Below are 23,107 nucleotides of genomic sequence, written 5' to 3'. Positions count from 1 at the left end.
AAATTTCGTTATTTCTCAATGGTTTCTCTCTTCAAGTCTACATGACTATTTGCTTAGCCTACTAATTTGCATTTTTTTTTTCATCCAACGGGAAAAAAAGTATTGTCAGTCCGCCGCGGTGGCTCAGTGGTTCCGGCGCCCGGCTGCTGACCCGAAAGACGCGGGTTCGATTCCGGCCGCGGCGGTGGAATTTTGATGAAGGCGAAATTCTAGAGGCCCGTGTGCTGTGCGATGTCTCTGCACGTTAAAGAACCCCAGGTGGTCGAAATTTTCGGAGCCCTTCACTACGGCGTCCCTCATTGCCTGATTGCTTCGGAACGTTAAACACCAAAAAAACCAAAACCAAAAAAGTACTGTCACAGAAAGCAAAGCACAAATTGACGACGCCGATAGAATCTTCATCGGACAAGAATTTCTTTTTACTGTGCCAAATTTTCAGGCTTATGAACAAAAAGAAATCAGGTGAGGTAACATCCGGAAAATTTTAGGGTCGAAGAATCAGCTCGAAGGCCGAATTTTACATTAGTTCTATTGCGTGGTCGATTTGTAGGACGGCACGCAATATCGATGAAAGACCTTTTTATTTTGACTGTCTCGGACATCTTTTTTTTTTCGCTCTTTTCGAACAGTCTAAAATAATGCATGATATGATTTGCTAACTTTACTTTTTTTTCGTCATTATGCAAGTAGCCGAAGAGATTTTCAGTGACTTAGGCACTGACACGGACTTACAGCAGAGCGTTGTCTAATCTTATAACTGCTTCTTCATTACGAATGTTTAACGGTGAATCCAAGTTTCGCCCATGGCAGCAAATCAGGGCAGAAGGTCCTGTGAGGCGCAATTGCCTAACATCGTCAAACGCTGCATGGGACAGGCGCAAAAACAAATAGTCACTTCCACGGTTCCGCAACAATCCGCTTGGGGTGATACATGCCGGGGGCCTCTTCGGTCCGTTAAAGCGACGTGCCTTCGTCAGACTACGCAATTCGTGCCGCAATCGACACTAAACAGACCAGCGCATTTGCTCCTACGCACCTGGCAATCGCTTGAGCACTTCTCTGGAAGAATTCATGAAGGTCGATTCGATATATGAGGCGCACCGTTAGCAGCATCCCGAGGTGGTTTGGCGAGGAAAATTTGTGTTTTGCTGAAGGTACGTGAACCACGAAAAATTACGAAATATAGACTGCTAATCCTTTGCTTTTTAGCGGCCCCTTTGAGTCAGTAACAATGCGGTGATGCCTTAAAAATGTCTGCCATGAAGGCGTATACTGCGGCACCCATGCTTATTAGCGGCCAACCGTGCAAAGGGCGCCATACCGCGGTACATACAATATGACTCCCATCATGCTATTGAAGAAGTCATATATTCGCGCGTATTAACGGGGCTCATCTGTGTCAAACTTTCGCACAGCAGAAGTGCCTGCCAATTTGTGCGTTTTTATTACAAATAAAAACAGGTGTTTTATGTGTCTTTGCATGGCTTCCGTCTGGCTTATGCAGTCGAACTTCCTGTCTATTGTAAGTGCCTTTTTGTTATTTGTTTCTTTCTACCACTTGAGGGTGTCGCTCGGTCGCCCCTCTTTACCTCTATATGAGCGAGAGAAGGCTTCCCACTTCTGCCCAAAGGAAAAGTAAATCGCGATAAGTCGCGTTCGAAGAGCGAATTGAAACCATTTACCAAGAACAATAATGATCGCTGGGCGCATTTTTCATTAAAACAGAATCGGACAAGGAAAAAGATGCTTGCGATATACGCCCTGCGGCGCACTGTAAGAATACATCCCATGCGTTGAGCAGCTCGCTCAGTACTAAAACTTTCCCACAAAAGAAGGGAAAATTATCTCACCGCATCTCTTGTATCTCTTGCATCCTCCTGTAGCAATCTCTTGTGCGTCGACCTTCAATATCTCCCAACAGGTTGCATCTATTGCGCTTTTGCTAGGGTTTGTTATACCGTGAGGCCGTTTATAGATTTTAGTATTAGCGATTTCAAATGTATATTAAGAAATTAACCCTTCATTCTCAAGGCTACTTAAGCAGGCATCTTAAAATGCGCGCCAATTGTCTCTAGGCTGTAGAGAAGTTTTGTTGAGTTTTAATCTTTGTTTTTAACCTTTAGGAGGAGGTGATGGATTTCGAGAACTGCATCTTGCACAGGCAGGAGCTCACTCTACGAGAATTCATTGCATGGTGCGAGCATAAGTCGTCACTGGTAAGCATCGTGGCACTGCGCCGCTCAACCTAGGCCTCGGTTCTGTCTGTACGAACGGATTCGCGCTAATGATGCTCTCTGAATCTCTTTACCGCCTGTCTGTTTGCGACCGTGAAGAAAAGGCCCATTCTGATATGTCTATATTTCGTCCCCGAATGCACTCGTCAGGTTCAGCCAGATATACACGGCGTTTAAGGATTTAAAAAAAAAAGTGGCTCACCGGAGCTGGGCGCAACCAATGAAATATTGTTTCCCATCGTGTGGGGCTCCTCAAAGTATTTTTTTTAATTCAGCTTGATTAGTTAATTAGCTAAGGTTAATTATGCCAATTTTGTTATTAACTTTAGGGTCACGCGTAATCCCTTATGTTGTAGAGGGGGTTAAGAAAGAAGCGATGCAGTTTTTTGCAGCAACCTATCTCGTACGTAGTCCTTCTTTCTTACATTTAAAGAAAGCTCACGAAATATAAAAAAAACAAACAAACACGTGACTGCGTTCATGCGCTACCATACTCCAGCGCTCCCAACCATGCTTTGAACAAACAAAGCGTGCGCGCTGACCGTGCCTAAGTGAGCGGCCGCCGCTCAGTTTGACGGGCTGCAAAATGAGAAAAATAAAAAAAATAAACGAAGGCTACCTGTAAATACGCGACTTCTGTGCTTTCTCTTTCTTTTTTATTTTGCTATGTGATGGCTCAGTAGAAGCTCCATCTGAATTGGCTGTCGATGGCCGCCTATCACTTATTGCAGATCACGGCGCGCGCTTTGCATGTTCAGGAAGAATGTGCTGACGCACTTTCAAGACTATGCTGAGTGCGGCGCCGGCCGCTCACTTCAAGACGGTGAGCGTTCACCCGGAACGCGCTTGGCAGCGGTGCAATACGGCAGCGCAAGAGAGAAGTCACGTGTTTTTTTTTTTCACATTTCGTGGGCTTTCTTTAAATATTGGAAAAAAGGACCAGATAGAAGATATGTTGCTACAAAAAATTGGATTGGTTGTTTCGTAACCACCTTTAGGACTTAACGAAACGCAAGTGACCTTAAAATGATCAGTAAAACTTTTGCGTAATCAATCTAAGATAATTAACTAATTAAGCGGAATTTAAAGATACTCTGAGCGGTGGTTCACGTTACGTGAAACGCCCTGTATACTATCGCCATCTCGAAGAATACGCGTATGTTTCTGCACTACCTCATCACGGAATGGTGTTGGGAATGTTATGATGCAGGTAGGGTACACGTTGCAAGAGCACTGTCAGCCGTAGCTCCACTTGTTTCTTGTTGCGACAAAACAACTGCAGTTGTCGGTGCCTCCCATAAACACCAGATGTGGCTGAGCACCGCGCGCCTTTCCTTTCGTGAGCGAGAAGTCTACACAACGCGAACGGCACTGTCAAACAGCAAACCCTGCTTCTCAGGTGCGCTCCTCACGAAAGAAAGTTTCACTGGATAAGGAAATCTTGCAATCAGCATAAAATGATTACAGACGTACGATTAATGCTATTAATGCGGAGGGGGATGCGTTAATACTGCGAATCCGATTGTTTGACGAATTTTTGTTGACGAACTGAATTCAGTCACATCAACGGCAATTAAAGTTTTGATTTGACAATGCATTTATCAGCGTGTTGCTCAGTTAGTTCAAATCAGGCGTATAGTAGCCATCATTTTTCCTCTTCGGTGTGATTCTTGGCTTTTCACTCTATTACACCTAGGCTTCATACCACCAACACCACCGGTTGCCCATAGTGACCCTACTTCTTGCAGATTTAGCGCAACAAAAACCAGGGACAGTCAAGAATAGACGACACGGGCGCTGAGCAAAAGGGAGCGGGAGCGTGTGCGGCAGAAAAAAAAAAGAAAAAAGAAACACCTCCTTCTTCCCAAGAAGATAAACGAAGTTGCACAGTCAAGCATGCCACCGAATTCATTGCTTGCAAGAAAGGAGTTGCGTACAAAGTGCCTTTGTCTTACTGAAACATCTATTACAGCCAGACGGGACGATGCCCGAATGTCGTGCTAAAAGAGTACCAAACTAGACAAAAAGTGATAGGTTTCTTCAAATGTGCTGCATTGCCGAGAGTTCAAGAAACGCGACAATAGCGCATGTGCGCCGAACTTAGATAACACAACGATTGCGTACAGTCACAGCCAGATGTGCAGGGAAACATTTGAGGCATATTGCGTCGCCAAGACCGTAAACATGTGTGTGTGGCCAAACCTTCTCTAGCTTTGCAAGCAAGAAAGCTAGCGCACCTGAACAAGTGCCTGTCGTTTTCAAAGTAACCGTTGACGTCACTTTCTAGTTTAATCTTTTGTTCGTGTTGTTCAAATTGTTCTCGGGCGCTTTTCTCTGCATATATCACATATTTTCCGACAAACTACCAGTTGTCAATAAGCGCCGGCGTCGTGTATTTTGCACTATACTTCGTTTTGGAGCGAAAGCTCCACTTCTCGCGTACAAATCTTTAAGGTCATGTTACGGCGCAAATATAACCTTGCATCGGTCTTAAATAAAAAAAAAACAAAAAATTTCAATGTAGGAGGTCATTGAACCCGGTCCACCGGAATGCGAGACGGGGACGCTTCCAGCCCGCAACGAGTGTTCTTTTTTTTCGCAGCATGGCATTTATTACAAGCGCTTATATGCAGGATAGAGCTATATACATTGTTTACAAAGTAATCAGCCAGTAGCCGAGCAACTTGAATGGCGACACAACTCCACACAACTGAAAACCGCGTCTTCACACAACTTAACTAAAACGGTGGTAAGGAAAGACAGGTCACCGATAACGGGACCCAGTCCTGTTGATAGTCACTGTCTTCGTAAGTGCCTTTTAGCTGGCCCACCATCTGACGGAAATGTGTGCTGAAGGAGACGACAGGCTCAGCATGCCAGTCCAACATGCGCGTTTTCTACAGGCTGTGCAGTCCGAACAGGAAAATCGTGTCAAAGGGTTCGTGATCATGTTGGATGGCCATTAGGTAACGCACTCTGTGAGAATTAAAAACAAAGTCTCTCTTCAGTGACATTTGTAGAATTGCCCAAAATAATTTCGCGCCTTTGCAGGCAATACTGCAGTGTTTGATGATTTTAGGTGTACCACGTAGGCGAAAATTAGCAGAAGAAACAAAAATATGTTTTTTGTGTGTAGCCTCATTTTAACAGACAGAACTTCGGCGTGAAGTTTAAAGAAAAACGTTTTAGCACAAGGCAAAACCGGCTTTTAACGTACTCAAGTACGGCTTTCTGACAAGCTAGTTGGTACATATTCATATTTGAAAGGCCGTGAGCTAAAAAGACGTTCACAGGAAAAAAGGGGGTCGAGAACACAGGAAAGAAGCGCAACTTTTTTCCTGCGAACGTCTTTTTAACGCAGAGCCTTTCAAATTTAATTTACGTACACGTCTCAGCACAACATGACCAATAAAATTAGAGTAGAGAGAGTGATACAAAGGAGGCGGAAAGATCATAAATATCAATCCTTTATATATTTTTTTTGCGTGAAACGGAGCATAAGTACCCATAAGAAAAGCGAACTGCTCGGAAACGCACTTAGTCATAAACTTCCTCCATAAAAGCAAATAATATGGGCCGCTCGATAAAATTAGAAGAGACCACTAAGTTGAGAAGAAGGTTCACTAAGTTAGTTTTCAGGGATGCTGTGATAACTGGATGGGAGCTGTCACGGACAAAGAAGAAACGTGCAACTAACTGTCTCATATATCGATGTGTCAAACCTAGTCCGGCAGCAGAAACAGGCCTGAATAGGTCATCGCGCCCAAGTGGCTCAAAACTGGAGGACCATATGAACGTCGCACGTGTACGGTGAAAGCTTTGGATATAGTGAGTACCTGCAATACGTAATAATTTGTGTGCTGCCAGAAACATTTAGCAGGCCTGCGCTCGACCAAAAATTGATAGGCTGCGCGGAACAGAAGTCTGAGCATAGTTCCAAAGGGCTGGGTCCGACTCCCTCCAGTAATGCCTACTAGACTTGAATGCACAACAATATCCGTGGTATTGCTTTCTTTGGCAATGAAGTCAAAGTGCTTGCGTACGCCGATGATTTGGTGTTTCTCTGCACTGATAAACCCAGTATTGACAAAACTGTAACCACTATTGAGCAGTTTGGCATTGTCTCTGACGCTCAAATGAATAGCTCTAAAGGTTCGGGTCTGTGGTTCGGCTCATGGGTATCAATGCCGACTCATTATGCTGGAGTTGAATAGCCTCGTACCCTCCCTCCCCCCCCCCCCAAATACCTTGGAGTTCCCCTTCATGCTCCGCCACGACTGTTCGACTGTTGGAAGAGAATGATGGAGCGTCGAGTGAATACACAGATGTCTAAGAAATGTATCTCCGAGATATGTACTTGGGCTTGCATGAATAATTTAAATATGACCATGTAAATTACAGATATCCCAATTAAGACTGTAGCGAAGTAAATTTCCGATTAACTTCCTTCGTTAATGGCGTGCAGTCGTAGCGCCATCATGCGGCACCGACTGAAATCCCAACACGCAATGTACGGCGATGGTCCAGCGGATGGCGCGCGTCTAGTGAGTGCACAGATGTCTTTGAAACTTATCTTCGATTTATGTACTGAGGCGCTCATGAATAGTTTAATTTTGAGCGTGTAAATTACAGATGTTATAATTACGTGATTAGTGAAATTTTCCGGAACGCATTCAGCTTTACAGACGCCAAGCCGCGTCTAGTTGACGGATACACCATAGCTTTCGTTCTCTAACCAGGTTCCACAGCAGTTAAACCACAGCTAATTTTGTTCCGTTAAATCTGCAAGATATATGATAACCAACTAGCCCGAAACGCCATACTGTTGAATGACCCTACCAATGCTAGCGCACTGAAGCTCCACCTTCCTCTCCACTTTTCTCATTTCCACAGCGCAGTTGATGGGTCCACCGAGGAGTAAGACAGTCACTGCGCCTCTCCTTTCCTATCAATTTTTTCATTCCTTCCTTCATCGATTCCGCCTTCCTCTCTACATTCTGCTCTGGCCTCTGTACCATACAAACGACGGTCGTGAAGGTGGAAGTAATAATGCTACCACAGTGCATCATGATTCTTATTGGTGGTGTCATGATTCTTTACTGTTAAAGATAAGTGGCTGTCTCGCTGTTGTTCATAATCTATAAGTATTCTAGAAACTGACGTCCTAAGAATACGTTAAGTACTGCTCTAATAAATTATTCCCATGCACCTTATTCCCATGTTGCGTCTTCCTTATTCCAGGCAAAAAAGGTTGCTGTCTGCTATCGCTTTGTTATTAAAAAGTCTAAGGTGAGTGCCCATTTATCTTCATTTTTTTCTACTGCATAAGTATAGACGAGCGGCCAGATTTATGAAAGCACAGCCTGAGAACGTCGTGCTATTTCGAACTACTCATAAACGATCTTTCCTCTTCACTTGACTGAGCACTGCATATTAATTACAAGCCAACACCACATATCAAACTGAGGAATACAAGACGCGTGCATGAACAGTAGACAATGCCGAAGATTGCCTACTTTACTTGACTGATGCAGGGTTTTAATTTAGGAGGACCGCTCCAGACGCCGGTCCCGACAGAATAAAATAAGTGTATGTGGCTACTGAACCTTACGCATTATGGCAGCTTCCCGGGCAGCATTGAGAAATAAACGAAGAGCACAATGTCCATTACCTCAACCACACTGATGTTATTTTGTTAGGCACGTCAGCAGTTCTTTTATTTCAACATCGTTCCGTAAAACTACTACTTGTCTCTTACAGCGCCGTCTATCTGATTCTAAGATTGCAAAAGGACTCCAGAAATTTCAGGTGAGTGGGAAAACGTCAGGATAGCAATTTCTTTCGCGCTCTCAAGTGATATAACGCACTGTTCATTATAACTATAAAGTTTTTTTTTTCAATAAGCAACGCTGATTGGACCACTTTTTGCGAGCATGTGAAGTGCGGTCAGTGAAGCCTCCTCAGTGGGCGTGATAACGAGCTAGACTAGGACTTCTTTGGGATACCAGCGTGACCTAAGCGCCTTTTTATCACCGCATGACATTGTTCTGTTGAGAACCTAAACACGACTTGGAAGCGATAACCGCGAGTATCCTTGTGGTTAAATTTTACCGCAGTGTTTAAGAGTATGAAGTAACCAAGCACTGAATAAGCGCTTCGACGTTGATAATGAAGTGCGGGCTACTAAAAACATGTAGCTACCGTGAAAATACAGCCGCTGAGGGACAAAAAAAAAAAACAAGCTCAAAACTGGCATGACATAGTGCATAGGTGAGGTCAAAAGAAAACAAATCGTGGTTCTGAGATTAAAGTGCACTTAATAAGCTCCTCGTGCCATTTAGCACGCATACTCTGCCCTCATGCGCGCGTCTCAGTGATACATTTCTACTCCGCTATAGTGAGGCCTCTACTTTTCAGTGCCCCGGATGCCAGCGCATTCGATCGCGAAGCATTGGTCTCGCTCGTCTCGCACATTTTAAAAGAGCTTCGCACTAATAAGCAAGCCAGTATATGCATATGGCACTGGTTGTGACCTGTAGTATTATTGTAATGTAACCCCCCCCCCCCCCTCTTATGTAATACCCCACCACTCAGGGGTCTTTAAGGGTCAATAAATGATGATGATGAAGCTCACCATTATGTACGAAATTAGAAGTGCAAGACAGCATGTGTTGCAAACTCTCGATGCTAACCTACCGAACGGTAACTTCACTTTGGGGCATAACGAAGGACCTCGTAGACTATTCAGAAACAGCTGTTTAAAGCCCAGGGAAATATAATAACGACTGTGATGCGAAGGGATAAGAAACCAGCAGCACAGAACTAATTAGCACAGAGGACACGTGAAAGAGAAGTAGGCTGTACATAGAAACAGAGTGAGTACGAAGGTACGGGAGCCCTAAAAGAGTAAGATAAATAACTGATTGGACCGTTTTTCTGCGCTCCGGAAGTTCAGGAACGAGAAAAAATGAAGCCTGCATGGGGCGACCGAAGCATTTGAAAATTTAAGGGATCCCTTTCTTCTTCACTGGAAAGACAACATTGTTTCCGATTACGCAATAAATTCCCCCAAAATTGCTTGTCATTTTTTTCAGATAAAAGAAGTGTAACAGGTATGGTAAACGGGTATTTAGTAAATGTACAGGGACTGTGTTTCTGCTCCTAAAATGCGAGGCCATAAAAATCTAGTTTTCGTCGTACCCTGGCCGGTCTTCATCAAAGGAACACAGGCTTTAACTTCTCAGTTTTTGGTCACCTAAGTCAAGAAGACAACATCCCAAAGACTTGTGGCTGGTTTGCTTCAGATGGTAGGAGTCCAACTTCTGCTGTGTCATTTCTGGGCTACTATGCCAGGCGTCGACGTGTATGCAGCCGCCTTTACGTCCAGCTTTTGATGTCTTAAAATTGAATGTACCCGCGTCCGGGCGCAGTCCGTCGTGAAAAGGCGTGCCGGCCTAGGACGTCTGCTTCGATGGCATCACCACAGCTTGGCTTAGTGCGTGATGTCTCGTTGACAAGATGCTTCGTTCGTAGTGTCGGCCTGTCGCATGACTTCGCGTCCCACTTGAGAAACGCTTCGCCCGAGGTTTGCGGCCGGTAACTGGTGATGCTTGCAGCTGCCGCCCTTGCGAGAGGCAACGACCACGCCCTGTTCTGGTACACGTGACAATGCGTTGAGCTTCTCGCCGGCGTCTGTTTTGCTGGTCGGTACGTAGCCGATCTCTACAGCGCTTCTATAGTAGAATGTAGCAGCGAATGCTTCTCGAAGAAGGCCCGTTCAGCCAATGGCGTCGTCCAGTTCTGGCTCTGCTGCAGATGCTAGGTAGGAAAGGGGCATTTGTCCTGAGCTCTAGCGACCCCGCACCGCCTTTCCACTTCCCTCCGTAACCCCTCCGCTCATCTGACCCGAAAAACGACCAACCCATTCCCCATGACACAGGAACAAAGGCATTTCTCCTTCCCTTTCTAGCCTAGACTCTGCCCCACGAAAACCGATTGATGCCATTGGCTGGAGTGCCTTCTTTGAGGAGCATTCACGGCTGCATTCTTGAGTTGTGACTGATGGCAGTCGACATCAATGTAACGCCCAACGCGGAGGCATTCTCCTGTGATCGCGTTTCAACAAAGGTCCGTGTTGTGTAACTGCTAGCAAGAGGCCGCCTGCCTGACGCGCAGCCAGGCTGCCGTACCCTTGGAAGAGATCCACAGAAGGCGAATGCGGCATATGAGAGATGTCCTTCCTGCGTGCGCAGTGCGAGAGCCAAAGCAAGTGACGCGTTAATTAACTCAGTTGCCAGTTACTTTAGAATATGTGCTCGATTCGTAAGGACGTTATTTGATGCAGCTTTCAATGCCGCTGGAGGGAAAGTATTTGTTGTCTGGCGTTTATCGAGTTTGCTTCATCGCGCTGCTGTAATACAACTCTGTAGATCTAAGCAATATTATTTAGGAAAAGAATTTACGGAAAATATTCCAAGTTCATTGGTGTTTGTGGGTGTGATAGTAGGTCAGAAGATACCACCTGAGCTGCACCTTTATCTGCTATTAGAGCTTCACTTTGTTAAAAACTTAAGTTGAGTTGTGGTCATGCCGTTTCTTTCGCATCAGTCACGCACCTGTCTGTCCTGTTTTTACCTCAGCTGTACTTTTTGTCTTTCTGCTTTTGTTTCCCTTTTCCGGTTGTCTTGGTCTGTGACCTTATATGCACCTCTTAAATACGGGTTCGCCGCTTGTTGAAATAAAAGCGGATAGTTCAGCGCTTCGTCCCGTCGTTATCCTTGTTCTCTTGATCCGTTGTTTTTAGCGCTGGGTTCTGCAAGCATGAAAACAAACGAACTCGCCCAACAGCAAGTGCTACAGGTGTTATTTTTTTTGTACGCTCACATTCAACACCCCCCCCCCCCCCCCCCCCATTCACCCGTTTTTTCTATTCGTGATCCCTTGAGATAATCGGTTAGTCGCTGGGCTACTTTGCCGCTCAGCCGCTGTAGTCTACAGCCTGTCGTCCTTGCGCAAAGTTTCAGCGAATACCTCTCTCTTCGATCTATCTTCTACTGCATCTCATCACTCCCCCTACCTCTTGGTCAACGTTCAACAGCGCTTTTTTTTCCTAGGGTGGTTACTGTGTGAAGCATCTATGATGTCGCAACGCATCTTGCTCAAGCGACTGCTTTGTCTCGAGGAGTGGAGGCCAGTGAAACTCCCTACCATAACAAAATACAAAAACTCTGCTTCATAAGTTTTCTTACACAGTATTGAAAAGAAAAGCTCATTCCAAGGTTGCGATTTTGTTTGCCTTGTTTTTTACGGGGCTTATAAACAGGATAAGAAAAAGGCTGTTGGCATCTGAGATTTTATTCTCCGAAGCGGCTGGAGGCTTTACAGAGAGAGGCTGCATAATCTAGCATGCAAGCTAACCTCATTTTTGACGTTCATGCAGCTGTGGACGACAGCGATGCAGGGGCGGGCAATTAATGCGCTGATTCCTTGGTACAAAGAGATCGAAGTACATGCTTGACGGCGTGAACGGTGCCGTAGTCTGCGAGATGGGCTTGGTTCGAGGTGATATATACAGGCACGGGCAGAAATAAACGGAGCAAGAAAGCAGGAGCCGAGAAAAAAAATTGGAGGGGGCACTCAAGCGCCGCCTTTAGGGTATGACGCGATAGCATAACGGGTTAATTCCCATATATGCAGAAGGTCATTCTCTACATTCATAGATCCCTGGGAGTCCTCATACCGCTCCTGCAGCAGTGGTGCAGACCAACTTGTTACTCTTTTTTATTTATTAATCTTTCCCGGATTTTTCGCTCACGGCCAACGCCTTCGACGCCGCTTGAACCTAATGCTGCTGATGCTACGTACGGTGAAACAGACGCGCGGAGCGGCAAACTATGAAGAAGTGCAGCCAGACGCCTTGCCGAAACGCGCGGGCTTCAAGTTGCAGTCGTAGTCCGTTGGCACATTGTTCTCGAAAAACCCGGTGCCACGAACGCCGGCATAGCTTCCGCGCCGAACGAACGGGCAGCAAGCCGCAAGCTTCCTTGTGAACGCGCCTTGCATGTGCGCTGCGTTGTTCGCCGCTCACCGCGTGATTCCTGCGTCCCCGCACGGCCCCACTGCGCCCGAACGAGACGAGCGGGAGGCGCTGCCGTCGCGCGCTATCTGTTGGGGCAGTAACGTACATTGTGAGGAGGAGGAGGAGGGTATGGCTATAGTAGGCGTCGCCTGATGGCGCTACGTACGCGCCAAACGAAGAGGAAAAGTAGCGGAAACGTACTTTGCTGCTCACTTAGCTGCGACTTCTGTAATTTCCATGCTCATAATTACTAATATACACCACAGTACATGTCTCTAAAGCACCCTTCTAAGACAATACCGTATTCACTAGACACGCCTTTGTTCATTCCATATCATCGAGCTGACGTGGCGGTGTGGTTAGCGTGCTTTTCTGGCAATCCGGAGGCCCTGGTTCCATTCCCCGACTCGACGAATTTCCTACTTGGTTTTATTTATCATTGCTTCTGGGATTTCTCGTTCACGAAGGCGCGCACGCCTAGCTGACAAGGAGCAGCGCTAAAGACGTCGACCGCAGCGCCGCACAGCATTCGTAGGACCGCCGACATTGAGCATGCGCGTTGAAGATAGCATGCGATTAGCGTTTTGGAATGTGTAACTGGCATGCACATTCCGTAAAAGACTCGTGCTCTGAAAGATTCTTCAAAGACATGGTATTCAGAGCGAACATAACTGATACTTTGCGTGTTTACATGTTGAACTGTGACGAAAATCAGAGCTTCTGACCTTGTTTTTACAATTCGTGGACACATTAAACGCCGGTTTTGCAAAGTGGGGAAGGAAAAAAGAGTAATCTGTAACACTGATTATAAGAATGCAACAACCATCTGTCTGGCTAGACCAACAGGATTAACGCATGCCTCCTGTCGAAGTTCATAAATTTAGATCTAGATAACTAGACGTCGCATGTTATCATGATCTCTTTTTCCTCTCCCTCTCCCACACTCACGAAAACACAAACATGCACACACAAAACTAAGATCACCGGTATTGCACGTGATATATTCATATCGCTTGAACTATGATTACATGGGCGGCGAAATGAAGCTCTTGAGTTTAAAATTTGCACCTTCACTTGTTGGCTATTAAGCTTTTTAATACCAAAGCATTATATAGCTCAGTTGTGTCTGCAGGTGTTTTCCGTAGATCTTGTCCGCAGAACTTGTCTGCAAAACGTGTCCGCAAAATACGTCCACGCGATGACGTCACTCCAGATGATTGTGCGTAAAAGTTTAATGATAATGAGTAATAAATTAATGGGTTTATATGCCGGGATGAAGAATGATGTCATCACACCGTTAATTAGTGAAATCAATTAAGAAATTGTTAAGTGTAATTAAGGAAAATGAGTGAATTTGTAAAGTTAAAAATAGCATAATGAAAAACGATGACGGCATGAACAATTAGCGTGACTAATTAAGCGAAGTAATCAGCGGTTCACGTGACAAGGTCACTTTCAAAAACGAGTCATGTGTCGAGGTGACGACGTCATACAAAAGCCACGTAACAAGATGACTTGTAAAAATGAGTTACATGTCAAGGTAATGACGTCACACAAAAGTCATGTTGCATAAGGACGTCACGCCAAAGTGATGACGTGACACACGAGCGGAGTCACAATCGTTTGCACATGCAGTCAGGAGAGAGGAAGAATGATGGAAAGAGACGCGTGCCACACAACCGCGTCCGCCGAAGCGACGACGCTGGTTTGAAGAACAGATATCGCAGGTGCAGACGAAATCCCAGCGATTGCAACACTGGTTGACCTCAATGTGATGGCAGTATTCCAGAATACATTCACCAAAATTCTGAGCAACCATTCGCCATAGAGCATTCTGGGTTTGTGTCATAGCATTGCTCTTTGCATATGGCTTACATGTTTTAGCCAAGTTGGAGGCTAGCTTGTGACAGGGCTTCTGACCAATGACATATGCACCTTCAGTTGCTTGCTTTAAGGCGAGGTTGACGTTTTCACCGAGATGTCAAGATCTGAGAGCTACTGCCTTCTTTCCTTTTCTCAAAACACATGCTTTCACATTCCTCCATGTAATCAGACTTAAGTGCTTATTATGGTATGACATCTCATATTCTGCAAACCCCCTCAACGCCTCAGCATGACTGGGCGCATTGGTCTGATTTGGTTTATGGATGTTTATGTCCGAGAGCGACTCAGGCTATGAGGGATGCCTTAGTGAAGGGCTCCGGAAATTTCGACCAGCTGGAGTTCTTTAGCGTGCGCTGACATTGCACAGCACACGGGTCTCTAGAATCTGTCCTCCATCGAATTTCGACCGCCGCGGTCGGGATCGAACTTGCGTCTTTTGGGTCAGCAGCCGAGCGCTATAACCACTGAGCCACCGCGGCGGCTGGGCGCTTTGGGGATCACGTGGTCCACAAATCTCTGAGATATCTGGCGTTGGAGATTCTGTGTCAGGTGTTCTTTTATGCTTCGCACCTACACTGTTAGCAAAAAAACACCCAAAACGGAGGGAGTAAATGGCTTGTCCTCTAACGCACACCCAAAAGGAGGTTTTTTTACTCCATATGTATGGTGTTTTTTTTATTTACTCCCTTATTTAAGGGAGCTATTTTGGAGTATAAGAGAGTAAATTTTTTACTACCCACAGAAATGGAGCCCAAAAATGGCGTCATGTTTATTTATCCTCATTCAGGCATATTCTTACAGCAGTGACAGCGGCGGAAACGGGCAGTAGCCCTGCGGGCCGCCGGCAACCCAACTTGGGAAACTGGCGTCGTCGGCGGGAGTCGTCTGCTTGTCGTCTCCTTTTGCTGTACGAGCTCGTATGGTTGGCTACATTCGTAGATAAAGGGATGTAGCATTATAATCAGTAGTTAAAACTGAAAAGAAGTCGCTGGGAAGTTTCCACGGTCATGCACCACGCTATATTTGACTAGAAACCAAAGCAGGAAAGTTGAAAACACCCCTGATGGTAGTTTGGGATGGCAGTATTTGCTTTCATATTCACTTCATTAAGGCTTGGTTTTTCAATATGTCTGAGGAAAAATGTAGCCTCATGAGCTCAATCAAGAGCTCAGCGTTGACACTATGTTCTATCACAGTTCCATGTTCATGCAACACATAAACTACGGCAACACATTTCGAGAACCGCACTGAAAAAAGCCTGTGAGAATTAGGCCTAAGCGGAGGCTGTAACGGGGTGGCGACACTAACAAATGAAAGTCAGGTATGGTTAGAGCACCGGAGGCTTCACAGGAGTAATTCAGTTATGTAGCGTACTGTAGCGGAAAACGGCGACAAGCCGATATCTTGTACCGCGGCAGGCGCCGGTGAAAGAGCAGAAGTGAGCAGAAATACAGCGACGATGGTAACCAAGCGGTCTTCACTCACCGCCATTATCAGACGACGGACCAGAAGCAGACGAGACGCTAGGTGGCGGGGCGGATTGCACAAAATGGGGTTTTTTTACTCCATTTCGGCACTGGTGGAGTATTTGGCACAATTAACTCCCTTTCTAGACTGGAGTAAATGCAGGTAAATCATCATTTTTACTCCATTATTCCCTCATGGGAGTAAAATGGAGGACAGTCCACCTTTTTACTGCACACTCATGGAGTAAGTGTTTTCACAAATGGAGTAGAAAGGGGGGCCGCCACCATTTATACCCCCTTTTGGGTATATTTTTGTTTACAGTGTATCGCTCGTAAGCTCTCGCTCAAAACATTTCCAAGACGAATCTTGGAACACGGTGACACATTTAATTCGTATTTACAAGTAGTCACATAAATTGAAAACTGCACAAAGAAATGCGATGAGATAAATACTTTAATATAGAGACACATTTGTAGAAAAGGAAAGCACACCAGCCGTCTCAAAGCATTTATTTTGGCTACCAATAGGGTGTATGATTCCATACATGAGCCACGCCCGCCTCGCGCCGTCTGCTACCTTTACCTCCTGCGCCAAAATTCGATACGCTCCAGGCCTTGAGGTGACAACTTCCCGTACATATAAGCGTTGCACTGGTCTAACTAGCTCCGATTCTTTTGATAGGCGTATTGTGCATGTACGCACTATCCCATTCTTGCTCTTAATGCACTCTGCTATAACACCAGTCTGCCAAACAGTTTTGGTGCGTTGTCCTAGTGAAAAATCACATCTCCGGCCTTGAGGTTGTCAGCTTTGTGAGCATGCAGAGTGCGGAGAGTAAGGAAGTATTTAACTGCTGCCTTTCCAAAGGTCGAAGCTCCGATATGACACGCTGCCTGTGAACCCAAAGATTAAGGAGCTCTGTTTGCTTCAGCTCCTGAGAACTTTCTGGGGTCGACAGGTGCCGACATCCCAGCAAGAAATGGGACGGAGTTAACACACCTGGATCTCTCGGACTGGAGTAGATGAATGTGATGAGCCTTGAATTGACCACCGCGTCACTTTCAGGCATAAATGGGCCCAGCTGTTGTTTCTTCAAAACATCCTTTCTCAAATGATTAGCGCCTGTCGCACTTGTTACAGACGGAGCGAGGCAAGCGTGGCTCATGCACGGAATCGTACACCCTATTGGCAGCCGGAATAAAGGCTGGTGTGCCTTCCTTCTTCTACATTTGTGGTGCCGAAATACGGGAGGACAGCGGAAGGTCCATCGTCGGACCCTTCAGGAGAATAGGAACGCCTTACCGACATTAAATGGACAACGTCGAAAGCAAGCGTAGCGCCCAGCGCGCTTCGCATACCCCGGCTGCGGAATGAGTTTGTCCACTAATCAATTCAGACGCTCTCACTCTTCCCGACTTGAAACTGGTTTACAAACGCCTCAGGGTTTACAACGATGGCTTAAGATCCCTATATCAAGAGCTTAAGGCATTTGTTTCCGAATAGGAGACGGTGGAAGTCTTTGTGTCAGTCTTATAATACGAAGATAACGCTGTAGAGACCTTGGCGCTATTCAGCCAACACATCAAGGCTCTTCAGGCGCCCACTCCTGCTACGGTATTCCTAGCCATTCTGCCGACGCTGCTACCTCTCTCCCTGCAGTAGGCTGCCCACCTCCCAAGGGCACGACCTCTGGGCGACCAGGCCGCGTTGGTTCACGGCTGCTGAAGTTAGACTTGCTCCACTCTGACGGCAACGTGTCTTTACTGGCCGGCCTTCTGCGACATGTAGCACCATTCCGTAGACACCAACCTGGACCTGAGCGACATTGATCGTTTCAATTGCTTCAAGAATCTGCGCAGTCGACCGGCGAAAAAAAGTGATCAAAGCCATTCAAGTCTCGCAAGGTCGTAGGGCGCTGCCATCGATATCTTGAATAAACGCTTCGAAAGCCAGCAGATCATTGTACAGCGTTACGTGGCTAAACTCTATACGCTCAAGCCCGTCAAGTCGCTTGGCAAGATTACTTCTTTACGTAGTCTTCCCGACTACGTGCACATCAACATTAAAGGGCCGCAGGCAATCGGTGGGCCGGTGCGGTCCTACTCTACAAGAGGCACAGCCTCGAGCCAAACGCCACCGAACGTCAGGCGACAGAAGTGGAGGTGCACGGTTGCTGGTCCACGTCCACCTCGATGTGGAAGCCCGGGAAAAAAAACTCTTTTGCTTGCTGGCGGTCGATGGAGCAGTCAAGAGGTTGGACATGGTTCGCCTGTCATGACCGCACGGAAAGGTAACGATGAAGCTCCTTGCCTCCGGCTTCTGTTCTGCACAACGACACCTCTCAACAATGCAGTGTGTTTCTTCTGCCGCTCAACCATGCACTCTACTCAACACCGCAAGTGCCACATCAGTCTTCCGGAGCGGAAATGTCGCTTAGCGAGGTCCGGCTGTTGTTTTAAATGCACATCTCAAGGGCGTCGATCGAAGGACATCCTCCGCAACATGCGCTGTTTACAGTGTGAAAGCAGGCATGCGACTTCCCTCTGTAACCCTGTCTACCGCTCTAGTTCCTGCTCCAGCGCGGCTAACAGCGCCAGCCTCCATGCTACGGGTAATGATTCAACTTCTAGCCACGTGGGGGACACAAGTATTGCTGCAAACCTTTCGAGTATAGCTGCTGACCGATTACCAATCCACCTACTTCAGAGGTGTTTTTGATAACGGGAGCCAAGTGTTCATCACAACCAACGTAACGAGTGCCCTTCGGAACGACTGCAAGCCCGATCCTGTTAAGGGCAATGTTACAGCATCATCTCCAACACGTTGTAGGTTCTTTAGAAAGTACATCGGCTGAGATCGTCCACGTAGAATCAAGTACAGCGGCTCTCCTCTGCACTTGATTCTATGTGGACGATCTCTTCATTGATGCTTCTTGTTCGGAGAAAGCCTTTCGCTGTAATGAAGCTTCATACGTGGGCTACGAGTGATCCCACACTTCAACAACACATCGAAAAGGATACGGCACAAACTTCACCTGCTGCGCTCACGTAGGTGCCGGGCCTCTTCTAAAATATCGCTTCTGACCAGCTTCACCTTGATGCTGACGTTAGGCTGCAACTGCTCACGCAAATGGAAAACATGAATCGCTACGTTTTACAGACGACAGCACACCTTTTCTATTCATTAGGGTGGTTTCTTCATTCTTTACCTGGGTAAAGATTCTCTTTCGATACCTTTGCTGCACAGCATCGCCTGAGATGAAACCATGCATGAAGCGTTATAAGAAGTCTTGGATGCATGGTGTGAGGACTTTAATGCGCTACAGACATTTTCCCGCCCGAATTGCGAATTTACATTAGTTTTGGGGCACTCTCCTATCTAGCAATTGCACGTCTTTGCTGGTGCAAGCTCTGGTACGTGCGGTGCTGTCGCATAAGTTCGAGTCGAAGATGTGTGCGTTACTGTCTGTATCCAGCTTCTGCTTTCAAAGTGCAGAGCAGCACCGACCAAACGCCCCACTCTACCTCTCTTAGAACTGGTTTCTGCAGTAGTGGCCACTCGCCTGGTGCAGCTCTTACGGGAGACGCTCCCAAGGAAGCACGGACGCCTCGAAGAGTATTTATAAACCGACTCCTCAATCGCGATTTTTGTGATAAGGGGCGTGGACACTATGTGGAAGCAGTTTGTCTGCAATCGAGTCAGCGAAATACAGACTGACTTTTAGCCATCTCACCTGGTCATCAAAAGCCTCCTGATCTTTTAAACTAAAGAATATCTGCCAAAGACCTTCTAGCTAGGCAGTTCTGGTGGAAAAGTCCTGAATGGCTGTCATGATCTCCTGAAACCTGACCAGACCATTCTTCCGTAGGATGACCTGATGACAGTGAAGCCTTGTCTGAGCTGAAGTGCGAAATGCCGGTTCTGAGCATGAGTAGAGAGCCAATTTGGGCTCCTGATTGGTTCAGCTTTTGGAGGAGAACTGCTAGAGTACAAACGTAGATACCGCGCTTCATCAGCAACTGTCGTTGCGCTGCAACTCGTCGTATCGGACCCCTTTGCTTCTCAAGAACTACGAGACACTGAAATCATCTGGTTCAAGCAAGTTTAGAACGACGTCTTTCCTGCGGAAGTTTTCGAGCTCACGAACGGAAAAGGTCTTGATAAAGCCCGCCATTGTGTTAAGCATGCCCTTGCAAAGTGTGTGCCGTGTGCGTGGTTCCGGCTGAAGAATGCCCCTACAGCTCCCCTTTCAAGTGGAAGGCTGTAAAACACTCGGCCTTTCGAAGTCATGGGTGTTGACTTTACTGGAGTCATATTCGCGAAAGTCGGCCGCACGAGAAAAGTGCACATCGCTTCGTTCACTTCGGCCGCCGTGCGGGCCATTAATCTTGAACTTGCCCTCGACGTTGCCGCAGGGTCTTTCATCGTGGCATTCAGGAGATTCTGTGCTAGACATGGAACCTCACAGGTTGTCTATTCCGATAACGTTGCGACATTCAAAATGGTATCTCAGGACTTTTCAGCTCATCACAGTTCTATTAGAGAGCAGCATGTGAAATACTACTGTGCTAGTAATAGCATAACGTGGAAGTTTATTGCCGAGAGACCCTTCCCTGGTGGGGAGGGCATTGGGAACGAATAATCACAATCTTCAGGATGTGCTTACGGAAAGCACTGGGGAAGGGATATTTTATTTGCATTGATCCCTATCCACCATCCCCTTTGGGACATGCTCAAGTCTAAATACAATATCGAGATGAACGAAAAATGCTCGTTTGAAACTCTAATCGCATTTACTACGAAATTAGTATTAGAATATCATGAAATGCAAGATTTTTGTGCCCTAAAAGAAATGCGCCAGGAAGTTTCGGTGGCCCGGTTACAGTTCATGAAGACAAACGCGAATTTTTAAGCAATCATCTCCAAGCAATCATCTAGCAAAGCTTACAATGCGGCCGCTCAGCCACTCAAAGCGTCATTTTCCAGTCTTGTTTTGTTTTGTATTTGTCTGCAAATAATTCTGAGTGGGTGACGAAAATGCTCCAATAGGCATTCGTGCACATGCTGCGCTTGGTACGCTGACTTATCGAATCCCTTCTTGCGGCCACATTGAGATCGAGTAGAGTAGAAGGCTGTCTCGTCGAAACAATGCAGTGGAACCCAGATTTACCGAGCTCGAAGGGTATCACGAAACAGATCAATATATTGATATTTCGATATTTAAAAAAATGAAAATAGATAAGATTGTCTCTAACTTAGAGGCAAGAATAGATTTCACCAACGCTAGTGACGCTGTCTTCGCAGTGACGTGCCGCCCGATGCGTGCTGGCAGCGCACCGCTACCCTGCTTCACATCGAAGTCGCAGCTGAAGGTGCTTTAGAACTAGCCACTGGCAGTCATAAGATGTCTAATATTTTTACTAGTACACTATAAAAGAATAATCTCATAAGAATTAAGGTGCCGTTGGTTTCCGCAACGCTGTCGGCAGCAAAGCGAGCGAAGCACGCCAGGCGAATACCACCGCTAGGATTTAGTTTAGTTGGCTCCTCTGCATGACATTGATGTGGCCTGAAAAAGAGTGCAAGAGGGCAAAGGCATACTAGACGTTCACCTGGTCACGCGGTTTCACAGCGCTAGCGCTGTCAACAGGTGCCCAAGGCCGCACAGCCGACCAGTCTCGGGTCCGCGAAAATTGATAAAAGAGCGCAGTTAGGGGCTCGAGGCGCCGGACTTCGATAAATGTGAGCAAAAGGTTTATACTTTTGCAAGAAATTTTCCAGATGTTCTGCCTTTTTATGCGGAAGCCTTTAATACCTCATCGTTGTAAGCAGGAGTTGTCGACAAAAAAGTCACGCTTTTCAATTGGCCGAAATGGTCGTGAGGTCACAGTGCGCGAATTTCAAACGGGGCCAAGTGTACTTTGGCTAGTAACCATGCAACCAATTAAAGGGATGGTATAGTGATGCTCCAAGTAAAAATAAATAAATAAAAAAACCGAGTAGGAAATTGGTCGAGTTGGGAAATTTAACCAGGGTATCCGGAGCGCGAGACGAGCACGCTAACCACTCCGCCATGTTAGCTCGTTGGTTTGGAATGAACAAAGGCGCATCTAGCGAATACGGTGTCTTCGTTCACTCCCATCTTTTTCCCTTCCTGTTACGGTGAGGTTCAGGTGTCCACAGAGATATGCGAGACAGCTACATTTCCTTTCCTCAAAAACCAATTTACCGACGAGCAAGGCGTAGAGCCGAACGGGTGATGGCGTTCTGCGGACTCCCTGGCAGTGTTGCAAGACGCTGTCGCGTTCCACTCTTAAAGGCGATGCTTAACATCTTTACCACACATCAGGGACGCAGGCAGCAACACCGCGCTTAAGCCTCTTGCCTCACCGCACTTCAGGTCAACAAAGTGCCCCCCCCCCCCACCTGAATTTTTTTATATAAATAATAATTCGACATACTAGGACTCGACTGTAGCGGCTTCTCATTCAAAAAGTTGCTTTGTCGTCCAAATCCTTTCGAAGGCTGACTACCTGTCCGTATTCATCTTGCAGGAGTGCATCTTAAGCGAGAATGCTGGCTCTGGTGAAGAACCGGAGCCTCCAGAGGACTCGAATGAATCAGATGAAGACCCGATGGGTAAACCAGACAAGATGGATGATGGAGACGCGACGGATGAAGAAGACTCTGAGGTAAGTTGGGCAGGTGCCGGTCCTTAGCCAGTGAAAGGAGTGGTTGACAAAACTTCCTATAGAGGAGGAGCGCCACCTGATTGCCCGGCGTGTAGGCGCTGACCCACCACGGTAGCCAATGATACGACAGCTAGACTGCAGTAACCGATGCGAAAGCCGCCGGCCGATCGAGAACCTCACGTATGTTGAGGAGTTTTGTGAATATTTCCGTTGTAGGAGCGCCCCCCTGGCGGACGGCCGGGTGAAGATTCCGGGGAGGACCGCGAAGGAAATGAAGCCATATGGACGTACCCGCTCCTTGACCAGAGCTATTACTACCCGAGGCGCGAGAAAGGGCTGGGGAACGGAACGGTGCAGCCTGCAAACCAGACTGCGGGGCCGACCGTGTCACAAACAACTCTGGCGAGCGGTGGAGAGCTGGATAAGCTGCCGCAGACAAAGCCGCCAGCAGCGAGCGGCCACTGAATTGCGGCCCAGGCGACATGGGGCCGGCGGTCGACGGAGACGCAACTTTATCGACGTCGAGAACGACTCCAGGACCGGCCGTTTCATGGAGAACAATAAAGGACGCCAGAAAGAAATAAAACTGTTTTGTTCAAAGTTTTGTGTCGCTAAAGAAGGCAGAATATATTAATCGCAACGCCAATATTCACTGAAGTACGAAAAATAGTTTGTAGGCGTATTACACAGTTCAGAATAATGCGTGGGAGCAAAGCAGCTTTCTTTTTGTTCTGGTAAGTAGTAGCCTGCCA

The 23,107-nt window shown here is 46.7% G+C and overlaps 1 protein-coding gene across 1 annotated transcript in view; it reads left to right on the top strand.

Annotated features, from left to right (window-relative positions):
- LOC149353031 (uncharacterized) overlaps positions 1-22,820 on the top strand; it is a 29,548-nt gene extending 6,728 nt beyond the window's left edge. The window contains exons 3-8 of the mRNA XM_089575757.1: positions 1,505-1,522; positions 2,124-2,216; positions 7,476-7,523; positions 7,995-8,042; positions 22,218-22,355; positions 22,572-22,820. Of these exons, the coding sequence (XP_089431883.1) occupies positions 1,505-1,522; positions 2,124-2,216; positions 7,476-7,523; positions 7,995-8,042; positions 22,218-22,355; positions 22,572-22,820 (594 nt within the window). The remainder of the gene's footprint in view (positions 1-1,504; positions 1,523-2,123; positions 2,217-7,475; positions 7,524-7,994; positions 8,043-22,217; positions 22,356-22,571) is intronic.
- Positions 22,821-23,107: the final 287 nt, after the last annotated feature.

This window comes from Amblyomma mixtum, chromosome 3 (assembly GCF_055824585.1).
Source record: "Amblyomma mixtum isolate Tamu chromosome 3, ASM5582458v1, whole genome shotgun sequence".
In the NCBI taxonomy this organism is placed as follows: Eukaryota; Metazoa; Arthropoda; class Arachnida; order Ixodida; family Ixodidae; genus Amblyomma; species Amblyomma mixtum.
This window is presented reverse-complemented; position numbering and strand designations above follow the sequence as displayed.